At 40.0% G+C, this 12381-nt stretch overlaps 1 protein-coding gene across 1 annotated transcript in view; it reads left to right on the top strand.

Annotated features, from left to right (window-relative positions):
- Positions 1-1809, top strand: part of CTH (cystathionine gamma-lyase) — a 31431-nt gene extending 29622 nt beyond the window's left edge. The window contains 2 exon segments of the mRNA NM_001044585.1: positions 582-720; positions 1265-1809. Coding sequence (NP_001038050.1) covers positions 582-720; positions 1265-1291 — 166 coding nt within the window. The 3' untranslated portion in view covers positions 1292-1809.

The following is a 12381-nucleotide window of genomic DNA, read 5'->3' as shown; positions in this document are numbered from 1 at the left end:
TTGGAGCTGTAGCCGCTGGCCTACACCACAGCCACAGCAACGCCAGATCCAAGCCGCATCTGTGACCTACACCACAGCTCAGGGCAACTCCAGATCCTTAACCCACTGAGCAAGGCCAGGGACTGAACCTCCATCCTAATGGATACTAGTCAGATTTGTTTCCACTGAGCCATGACGGGAGCTCCTTGGTTTCCTTTTAAAATCATAACTAGAAGAGATATTTTTCACAATTTCTTAATTTTTTGCCTTTGAAACATTGTAGGTATATGAAGCATTTGATATCTAGGGTAGAAAAATTTTAGAGATCCTGCTGTATGGCACTGGGAACTCTAGTCACTTGTGATGGAGCCTGATGGAGGATAATGTGAGAAAAAGAATGTATACATGTATGTGTGACTGGGTCACTTTGCTGTACGGTAGAAAATTGACAGAACACTGTAAACCAACTATAATGGAAAAAATAAAAATCATTTAAAAAGCTCTAAAAAAAAGGAAAAATTTTGAAGATAATTGCAATTTGTGAAATAGAAACTCCACTGCTACAATATAGTGATCAAAAATTTGCTCCCTCTTTTTTCCAGGGCAATCATGACCCATTCATCTGTGCCTAAGAGTGACAGAGAAGTCCTTGGAATTAGAGACACACTGATTCGACTCTCTGTGGGCTTAGAGGATAAACAAGACCTAATGGACGATCTAGATCAAGCTTTGAAGGCAGCGGTAAGTTTTAATATTTCAATGTGTGTGTGTGCTTAATTTTGGGGCACAGCAGAGGGCGGGAGTGGTTTCCCTGTATTTATGGAATGGCCTTACTGTGAATTGTAAAGATTTTCACTTCTCTTACTACAATAAACATGGTATGTAAATGTTCAGGGAACTCAGCCGAACTGCAGTTTTTTTCTTTGTTTTGTTTTTGGTCTTTTTAGGACTGCACCCAAGGCATATGGAAGTTCCCAGGCTAGGGGTCGAATTGGAGCTATAGCTGTCAGCCTATGCCACAGCTGCAGCAAGGTGGGATCCAAGCTATGTCTGAGACCTAAAACCACAGCTTGAGGCAACGCAGGATCCTTAATCCACTGAGCAGGGCTGGGGATCTAACCATGTCCTCATGGATACTTGTGGGGTTTGTTACCACTGAGCCATGATAGGGACTCCTGAACTGTAGATTTAAAAGATGAGAGTCTCCAGAAAAGAATTCTTGGAGAAGGTGAAGTCATTCCCTGAAGGTTTAATAATGTATTTTTCTTGTGCACCATTAATGCAGCATCCTACAAATGCAAGTCACAACTAGCATTCCAGAATTGCTGTTAGAAGTTGCTTCCTGAGAAGACCAAAACTTCTGAATAATTGAATGGACCATTAAAGAGCCTTTGCACAATTTTCAGGTGAAAATTCCAAGGCACCTCATAACCTTTCACAACTATAATCTTCTAGAGATCATCCCTGATAAAAAGTTTCCCTTTTGTAATTGACAGATAATTCTGTTAATGTCTTTTTGTTAATTTGTGTCTGAAGTAGGTGATATTTGTGCTGCTGTTGGAGATTGTGTTCTTTTTTCAAGCTTAAGGTTTATATTGATCATGTTTACAGTATAGTGGTAATTCATTTTGATGTTTTCTGAGGAGTTTAAATTATTAAATGAATATTCTTAAATCTAGTGTGATTTTTGTATATTGTTGGAAACAGCACTCAAAGTGATGGTTTACACTTAATTACCATAAGCCAAAAATTAAATATCTGAAAAGTCTGTGAAATTCTACTGATTCAAGTTTGTACAATTAAAAAAAATAAATATAATTATCAAATGCATCCCACTGTGATACTTCTGTATTATGTTTATATATTATGCATTAACTTGCATTCCTGGGCTCTTTTAATTCCTAACTCTTAGAGGTTTCAACCACTTAAGTTCATTTTTATAAATTCAGTTGTATAACTATCATGCTCATCTATTAGTGTTTGCAGACTAGTTATAAAATCTGTACATGGCAGGTTAAAAATCCCCCTTTTTTTTTTGGCTGCTCCCATGGCATGTGGAGGTTCCTGGGCCAGGGAACAAATCAGAGCCACAGCAGTGACAATGCCAAATCCTTCACTGTTGGGCCACTGGGGAACTCCAAAAGCCACTTTTATAGAGGGAAATATAAAACAGTATTATTTGAAACAGTAAATTTGTTGAGGCTACAGGAAGAAATACTTTAAATAAAATCTTTTATAGTTAGGTGCATATTCAACGAGTTATTGTCAGTAAGTCATGAGTAAATACGTGGATTTTCAAAAATTGTTTGTACTAAAAGCTTTCAGTTATGTTTGCTATCACCATTTGTTTCAGTTATAAAAGCCTATCATTGGAGTTCCCTTGTGGTGCAGCAAGTTAAGGATCTGGTGTTGTTGGTACGGTGGCTTGGGTCACTGTTGTGGCACGGGTTCAATACCTGGCCTGGGAGCTTCCACATGTCACAGGTGTGGCAAAAAAAAAAACAAACAAAAGCCTCTCACTGAGGTTGATTAATAATAGTGCTGGGTAGGAAGAGAATACATAAAAATACATGTTCTTATATATTGTGCATATTCTGAATTGTGTGTATAGGGTGGAAGCATTTTGACGTCAATTATACCCCACTATGGTTTCTGGCAGATGATTTCTTGCCATTTCAGTACCTTAAGGCTGTGGGGATAAACAAAAGATCTTTAGAATGAGAAAAGTGATAGCTATTCTAAACTTACTAGAGAGTCAGCTACTGTCATTTGGGTTTTGGCAGACTCAAAGGAAAGCAGAACATAAGGAATGTAGAAATTTTAAGATCTTAATATGGATGAGAACCAAAAATTTCCATATTTAAAACTGTTAGATGGCTTGTTTTGTTTTGTTTTGTTTTTTAGGGCCGTACTTGTGGCGTAGGAAGTTCCCAGGCTAGGGGTCAAATCAGAGCTACGGCTTCCAGCCTACGCCACAGCCACAGCAACGAGGGATCTGAGCCATTTCTGCAACTTACACCACAACCAGCTCACAGCAACACTGTATCCTTAACTCACTGAGCAAGGCCAGGGATCAAACCTGCCGCCTGATGAATCCTAGCTGTGTTGTTAACCACGGAGTGAGGAAGGGAACTCCCAAACTGTTAGATGACTTTTAAATGAATAACATTAAGTAGCTGTGATAAATGTTTTTTAAAAAGCTAAGGTAAATAAAAACAGACAGGAATGGAAGAGCTCTGTAGTGTAAAAAGGGAAGGCTTCAAATATGAGAGGCTGCTAAGAGGCTGTTGGCCTAAGGAAGCAGTGGGCCAGCTAACTTGAAGGGGGCATTCCCTGTGATTGGCTTGGGGAGCATATATGACAGATTCATAGGGTCTGTCCTCTATCAAAAGCAGGGACAAAAATTAGGGAAGCTGTCAGTTATTAATCAAATCCTGAACATTTGGGGCCAACTATTATAAAAGTTATTGTTTAGTTTCCTGGATTGTCACTAGAGGTGGCAATCAGGTTTCCTGCAAGTCTGACTCAAAGCAGCGGGCTTCCTGGATTGTTGACTGTAGATAAGGGTGTTGGTTTTCTGGGGAGGTTGCTGCATAGTGTAGGTCAAAATTCCATTTTTCTAGGTGCTCTATCCATTGCTTATTTGTATATTCAGTCTCTCGGAGCTTCTGGTGAGCAATTACTAACTACCATTCTGTTAATCAGGCTTCTTCACAGAAGCAGAACTAATAGGATGTATGTGTGTGTGTGTGTGTGTGTGTAGAGTGAGAGGGATTTCTTTCAAAGATCTGGGTCTCCTGATGGTGGGGGCTGATAAGCCTGAATTGTGTGGGGCAGGCTGGAGATTCATCTAAGAGCAGTTGCCATCTTGTGTCCAACATCTGCAGGGCCCGGAATCCCAGATAGGGTTTCTATGTTGCTGTTGTGAAGCAGAGTTGGTTAGCCTTCAACTGATCAAATGAGGGCTACCCACATTACAGAGACTGGTCTCCTTTACTTAAAGGGTACAGATTTCAGTGTTCATCACATCTAAAAAACATCATCCTGGCAACCTTTGGACTAGTATATAGTTGACCAAACAGCTGGCATTATAGCTCAGCCAAGTCGATGCTTAAAATTATCTGTTACAGGAGTTCCCGTCGTGGTGCAGTGGTTAACGAATCCGACTAGGAACCATGAGGCTGTGGGTTCGGTCCGTGCCCTTGCTCAGTGGGTTAAGGATCCGGCGTTGCCGTGAGCTGTGGTGTAGGTTGCAGATGCGGCTTGGATCCCGCGTTGCTGTGGCTCTGGCGTAGGCCGGTGGCTACAGCTTCGATTAGACCCCTAGCCTGGGAACCTCCATATGCCGCGGGAGTGGCCCAAAGAAATAGCAAAAAGACCAAAAAAAAAAAAAAAAAAAATTATCTGTTACACCCATGTTCTAGGCACCCTTCCTTACTGCCTGAGAAGGCACCGTTATGTTTGAGAAGCTTATCTATGCTTTTGGTTATCTGCAAACATGTCTCTCTAGTAATGTAGTTCACACCAAAAGGATGATTCAGAATTTAAACACTGCACCTACACCCACTCCTGCTTCTCACAGTACATCTAACTTTGTAGAAGGTGCTGACTTGAAAAAAATGCACAACATGAAAGTTGAGAGTTAAGTTTTATCTGGGGCAAAATTAGGCCTTGGAGACAGCATCTCAGGTAGCCCTGAGAAACTGCTCTGAGACAGTGAGGGAGGAGCTAGGATATATAGGAATTTTTGCAACAAAGGGCAGGAAGGAGGAGTTCCCATCGCGGCTCAGTGGTAATCGAATCCCACTAGGAACCATGAGGTTTTGGATTCGATCCCTGGCCTTGCTCAGTGGGTTAAGGATCGATCTGGTGTTGACCATGAGCTGTAGTGTAGTTTGCAGACGCGGCTCTGATCCTGCGTTGCTGTGTCTCTTGCGTAGGCTGCTGGCTACAGTTCCGTGGGAGCGGCCCAAGAAATGGCAAAAAGACAAAGCAAACAAAGGGCAGGAACTAAAGAGGCCTGGGCTCAAATAGTTCCTTTGATATGCACCTCCTGCTGTCAGGGCCAGTATCCTGAGTTTTCACAGCCTGCAGGGTTCTCACTCTTGGAGGTGACTGCATTAAGAGATGACTGACATTTTTTGTTTTATCTTTTTTTTTTGGTCTTTTTGTCTTTTCTAGGGCTGCACTCACTCATGGTATATGGAGGTTCCCAGGCTGTGGGTCCACAGCCACAGCAATGCAGGATCCGAACCACCTCTGACCTACACCACAGCTCACAGCAATGCTAGATCCTTAACCTACTGAGCAAGGCCAGGGATCGAACCCGAAACCTCATGGTTCCTAGTCAGATTCCCTAACCACTGAGCCATGACAGGAACTCCTCTTTGTTTTATCTTTAACTACTGACCAGGCTGAAATACCACCCTAGGAGGAGAAGGGGGAATATCAGGATATGGTAAAGGTGAGGGGGAGGTGCATGCAGCATACATACATTTTACAAAAGTTTGTTGCTGATCTCTTGAAGGTTACTACCAGGCACAAAGAGCAGACATCACCAGGAAGGATTTAGTGTTTTTCTAGTTATGAGGAGATGCAAGAATTGGGCACATAAAATCTTCTAAAAATATCTGACTGTCTGAAGATCTGTTCTTCCAGTTTTCCCAGAATGCAGAGTGCCTCACTCCTGATTTACACCCTGAGCTCTGCTCAGGGGGTGTTGCAGGTCAGCAGCTGCAGTGGCTCAAAATTTAATCCATGTAGAGGTTGATGGTAACTGCCAAACTTCAGTTCGAGAGGGGAACATAAGTGGACAGCTATGTACTGGTCAGGTTTAGGTGAGGTCAGGCTTCCAGGACACTGTTTTCACTGAGTTGCTTTATAGGGCACATTACTTAAAATTCAATCCAATGTATGTATTTATTACATTCACTGTTGAAATTCAAACAGTGAAGTTAGTGTCTTATACCAAAGCCAGTGGATACTATCTTAAGAAGACTATCTTAGCATCGTGTCTACTTTGTTCAGCTAGATGACATTTAAAATAAAACTTTAGTGTGGAGATGATCAAGAATCATGATCTCATTTATTTTGCTTGTGACTCAGTTTACTCTTATATGTGTAACGGAGCTTATTCATGGCTGATTTCTGGCTGCTTTCAATTTGCATGATGAAGAGAAATGGGACTTATTATTCTGCTCAGTGTCCTTGTACATTTTCTGTTAGTTTTTTGGCCATGCCCACAGCATGTGGGAATTTATGGGCCAGGGATTGAACCTTTGCCACAGCAGAGACCCAAGCTTCTGCAGTGACAATGCCAGATCCCCAACCTGCTGTGCCATGAGGGAAACCCCTTATTTTAGTTTTTTAGTGAATTCTTTTATAGATAAGTTGCATAAAGTGGTCCATTATCTTGGAATTACTGCTAGCTCTGACATGTGAGCGGTAAATAAGAAAATAACAATGAAATGTGAATATTTTTCTAAAAATTAAGATATCCTTTTTAGCAATAGAAAGCTTTAAATGACCTGAATTCCATATAGAGGCCAGGACATAGCTGGGAATTACAAATTGATTTTACACAAAGATGGAAATCTATTTTTTGTAAATAAATATTTTATAAAGTAATTATAATATGATTACTTAATTACTCAGGTATACCTAAAGAAAATTTAAAGAAAAAGGAAATAAAGCTTGTAATGCACTTTAGAAAAACACAAATGCTTCACGAGAAACCTTTCTTAGGAGGCCAATATCAAAAGAAAAAAAATGTGGTAAACTTGATTAAAACAAAAGTCATCAAGGGATAAGAAAAGTACTCAAATAAGGAAACTTAGGAATCATCTAGACAAGTAAGTATTTAAAAAAAAAAAACTCTGCAACAAAACAGACTTATTTCCTTTGCTTATTAATAAAACTACAATCTCAGAAAATACAAGTGCAGTAAAAAATGTAATTGCTCTGGGATATGAATTAAAGGTTCGTTGAAGAAAGAATTGCTATATACCTTTTTCTTAATAACCACATTTGATTAAATGTTGATTTACTGTTCGCAAAATCAATTTAAATTTGCTCCAGTGAGAACAGTCAGATGCTGCAAACATTCCTTCCTCAACAAGACACACATAACATAACGCTGGAGAATTAGAGATTTCTGTGTTCATTACTAATTTTACAATACTTTATTTATTTTGCATTTTGTATTTTTTTGCTTTTTAGGGCCACACTTGCAGCATATGGAGGTTCCCAGGCTAGGGGTCAAATCGAAGCTACAGCTGCCAGCCTATGCTACAGCCAAAGCAACTCAGGATCTGAATTGTGTCTGCGACCTACACCACACCTCACGGCAATGCCGGATCCTTAATCCACTGAGCAAGGCCAGGGATCAAAGCCACAACCTCAGGGTTCCTAGTCGGGATTTATTTCTGCTGTGTGACAGGAACTCCTAATTTTACAATACTTTATATATCTCAGTTTCTTCAATTAGAAAAAAGCCCATACCTATTTTTGTTTGTTCCTGTTTTATTTCTTTCACTTATTAGCTCAATTGTTCTCACACTGACCTACAGAATTAGAAGGTACAAGTATAATTCATCTACAGAGGAGGAAAGGAAGATTCATAATGGTTATGTGACTGCCCCATATCACATGGCTAATATAAATAACTGGCTGAACCAGGGCTAGAACTCTGGTTTTCTGACCTCTCATTTCATTGCTCCAGTGCACCATTCTTAGTCCAGCGTAGAGAATAATTTTTTTGTTGTTGATTTTCTGGCTATGCCCACAGCATGCAGAAGTTCCCAGACTAGGGATCAAACCTGCACCATAGCCATAGTGACCCAAGCCGCTGCAGTGACGCATTGTCACTTAACTGACTTGACTTAACTGAACTTAACTGGATCCTTAACTGAGCATAAAAGAACTCCCAGCATAGAGAATTCTCAAGCAGATTAGGAAACTATTCTCTTGATATTGCAAGAGTTGTTATTATGTGATCAAGACAAAATGAAAACCTTGGTCTTTAGTTGGGAAAGAGACTAGGATAGTGACTCTCTAAGATGAATGTGTATTTTATTCACATAACTTATTTTGAATAAGAGTTTGGCAAAGTCTAGACTTGGCCTGCTTCTCAAAGGGTGGTGTCTGAAATAAATGCCCTATAGATGTAGGGAAAAGGGGGCTGGACTTCTATAGTCCTGTACGATTCAATCACAAGTTATGAATGGGGGCTGAGGAAGGGCAGGAAGGTGGTGGGGGTCAGGTAAACTCCCTGGTAAAGTGGCTCCACACAGCTGAGGGCAGTTCTCTAGAGAAGGGTGTATAGGAGCCTGGCCTGGTAATGGGAATCCCAAGGGTCCTATAGCATCCACTGCCAGTAGTGTGCCTTGGCCATTTACATTGTCAATGCAGGTAATCAATAACCAAACTAGAACAGGAATAAAAAAGAGATCTCTTTGACCCAAACTGAAGACTATAGCCCAGGAGACAGCCTGTTAGATAATTCTGAGGAACTGCTCCACAGAAACAGGGTCTCTGCACAGATTTATACCTTGTCAAAGAACATCAAACAAGTTAGGGATACAGTCCTTCAAGATTTTCAAAACAAACAGCAAACAAATCAGCATGTACCCAGCCAGTCAGTATGGCTTTGACACCTGGGAAGGAGGTATTATCATTGAGGGACCATGGGTGTCCCAGGACTGGAGACATTCAATCTTTCTTTTTCTTTTTTCTTTTTTTTGGCCACCCTGCATCAAATGGAGTTCCCAGGCCAGGGATCACATCCAAGCCATAGTTGCAACCTATGCTGCAGCTGCAGGAATGCCAGATCCCTCTAACCCACTATTGGGGATTGAAGCTGTGTTCTGGCTCTGCAGAGACACCACAGATCCTATTGTACCACATCGGAAACTCCTCAATCTTTATTTTTATTTTTATTTTGCTTTTTAGGGCCACACTTACGGCACGTGGAGGTTTCCAAGCTAGAGGTCCAATCAGAGCTACAGCTGCCAGCCTATACCACAGCCACAGCAAAGCCAGATCCAAGCCTCTCTGTGACCTACACCAGAGCTCACGGCAATGCTGGATCCTTAACCCACTGAGTGAGGCCAGGGATCGAACCTGCAACCTCATGGTTCCTAGTCGGATTTGTTTCTGCTGCACCATGACAGGAACTCCTTTTTTTGCTTTTTTTAGGGTCCTACCTGTGGTATATGGAAGTTCCCATGCTAGGGGTCAAATTGGAGTTACAGCTGCCTGGCTATACCACAGCCATAGCAACATGAGACATGTCTGCGACCTATACCACAGCTCATGGCCACACTGGATCCCTGACCCACTGAATGAGTCCAGGAGTTGAACCTACATCCTCATGAATACTATTCGGATTAGTTTCCTCTGTGCCTCAATGAGAACACCCTCAATCATTTTTAACAGGGACATTCTTCTGGTCAGTGGACACTTTTCCTTAATGATTAAAGCAGATGTACAATGTATGTTTGATAGACCACAAACAGGCTGCTTTAGTTAGAATAAAATTCAAGTTAAATCATGTGTAAGCCAGAATTTCCTTGTATCTCAAAATATGTGAAAAAATTTTCCATTAATTTCCAACAATCTCCAAGTTAGTCTAAAAAAGTTATTCTGGCTTTAATGTGGTTATTACAATATGATGAAATTGTTGCCTGACTTCCTTCCTTTGTTTCTTCCTCCTTCCTTCTATAAGATTTTTTTCTTTTTTGGTAAAATGACTTTGTTATAGTGAATTTAATATTTAAAGGGAAAAGGAAATTTTTAAAAATAGGCTTCCATGGTAGAAAAGTAAAAAATCAGCTCCCCCAGACCCAAATGAATTTTATCATATTTATAGTTGTACAGCCATCATTACAACCTAATTTTAGTACATTTCCATCCCTTCCCCCCCAAGCCCCAACAAACTGTCTCCTTTGGTAACCATAAGTTTTTCAAAGTCTGTAAGTCAATTTGTTCTTCAGATAAGTTCAGTGTATTTTTTTTAGATTACACATACAAGTGATAGCATATGATGTTTATGTCTGACTAATTTCACTTAGCATGATAATTTCTAGGTCCATCCATGTTGCTGCAAATGCCATTATTCCATTCCTTTTTTATGGCCAAGTAATATTTCATTGTGTATATGCACCACATCTTCTTTATCCACTTCACTGTCAGTGGACATTTAGGTTGCTTCCATGTCTTGGCTATTGTAAACAGTACTACAATGGACACTAGGGTACATGTATCTTTTTGAGTCATGATTTTCTCTGGATAGATGCTCAGGAGTGGGATTGTTGGATTATATGCAAATTCTATTTTTAGTTTTTTGAGGAATCTCCATTCTGTTTTCCACAGTGATTATGCCAATTTACATTCCCACCAACAGTGTAAGAGGGTTCCCTTTTCTCCATACCCTCTCCAGCATTTATTGTTTGTAGACTTTTTGATAATGGCCATTCTGGCTGGTGTAAGGTGGTGCTTCATAGTAGTTTTTTATTTTTATTTTTACATTTTTTTTTTTTTGCTTTTTATGGCCACACCCACAGCACATGGAGATTCCCAGGTCAAACTGGAGCTACAGCTGCCAGCCTATGTCACAGCCTCAGCAACGTGGGATCTGAGCCACATCTGCAACTTATACTACAGCTCATGGCAACACCAGATCTCTGACCCACTGAGCAAGGCTAAGGATCAAACCTGCCATCCTAGTGCATACTAGTTGGATTTGTTTAGGCTGCACCATGATGGGAATTCCTCTCATAGCAGTTTTGAATTGCACTTCCCTAAACATTAGTGATGTTGAACATCTTGTCATGTGTTTTTTGGCCATCTGTATGTCTTCTTTGGAGAATTGCCTATTTAGTTCTTCTGTCCATTTTTTGATGGGGTTTTTTTTTGGTATTGAGCTGCAGGAGGTGTTTATAAATTTTGGAGATTAATCCCTTGTTAGTCATTTCATTTGCAAAGATTTTCTCCCATTCTGTGGCTTGTCTTTTCATTTTGTTTCAGATTTCCTTTGCTGTGAAAAAACTTTTAAGGTTAATTAGGTCCCATTTGTTTATTTTATTTTTTTGTCTTTTTGCCTTTTCTGGGGCTGCTCCTGTGGCATATGGAGGTTCCCAGGCTACGGGTCTAATCAGAGCTGTATCTGCCGGTCTATGCCAGAGCCACAGCAACGTGGGATCTGAGCTGCGTCCATGACCCACACCACAGCTCATAGCAACACCGGATCCTCAACCCACTGAGCAAGGCCAGGGATCGAACCCACAACCTCATGATTCCTAGTTGGATTCGTTAACCACTGAGCCATGATGGGAACTCCTGTTTATTTTTGTTTTTATTGCCATTACTCTAGGACGTGTATCTGAGAAGATATTGCTGTGGTTGATATAAGAGAGTGTTCAGCCTAGGTTTTTCTCTAAGAGTTTTAGTATCTAAGAGTTTATAGTATCAGGTCTTATATTTAGGTCTTTAATCCATTTTGAGTTTATTTTTGCATATGGTGTTAGGGAGTGTTGTAATCTCACTCTTTTACACATGGCTGTCCAGTTTTCTCAGCACTACTTATTGAAGGGACTGTCTTTTCTCCATTGTATATTCTTGCCAGTGTCATAGATTAGTTGACCATAAGTGCATAGGTTTAATTCTGGGCTTTCCATCCTGTTCCACTGATCTATATTTCTGTTATTGTGCCAGTACTATACTGTTTTGATGACTATAACTTTGTAGTATAGTCTAAAGTCAAGAAGCCTGATTCCTCCAGCTCTGTTTTTTCTTTCTCAGGATTGCTTTGCCTATTCGGGTCTTTTGTGCTTCCAAACAAACCTTAAAATATTTTGTTCTAGTTCTGTGAAAAATGCCATTGGTAATTTGATGGGGATTGCATTGAATCTGTAGATTGCCTTCAGTAATACAGTTATTTTGGCAATATTGATTCTTCCTATCCAAGAGCATGGTATGTCTTTCCATCTGTGTCATCTTCGATTTCTTTCATCAGTGTCTTATAGTTTTCAGAGTACAGGGTTTTTTTCTTTCTTTTTTTTTTTTTTTTTTTTTTTTTTTTGGTCTATTTACATAGGTTTATTCCTAGGTGTTTTATTATTGTTATTTTTCCTGATGCAATGGTAAATGGGATTGTTTCCCTAATTTCTCTTTCTGATCTTTCATTGCTAGTATATAGAAATGCAGTTGATTTCTGTGAGTTAATTTCATATCCTGCAAATTTACCAAATTCATTGATGAGCTCTAACACTTTTCTGGTATTGTCTTCTGGATTCTCTAGTTATAGTATCATGCCATCTGCAAAGAGTGATAGTTTTACTTCTTCCTTTCCAATTTGAATTTTTAAAATTTCTTTTTCTTCTCTTATTGTTGTGGCAACCTAAA

Source organism: Sus scrofa, chromosome 6 (assembly GCF_000003025.6).
Source record: "Sus scrofa isolate TJ Tabasco breed Duroc chromosome 6, Sscrofa11.1, whole genome shotgun sequence".
In the NCBI taxonomy this organism is placed as follows: domain Eukaryota; kingdom Metazoa; phylum Chordata; class Mammalia; order Artiodactyla; family Suidae; genus Sus; species Sus scrofa.
This window is presented reverse-complemented; position numbering and strand designations above follow the sequence as displayed.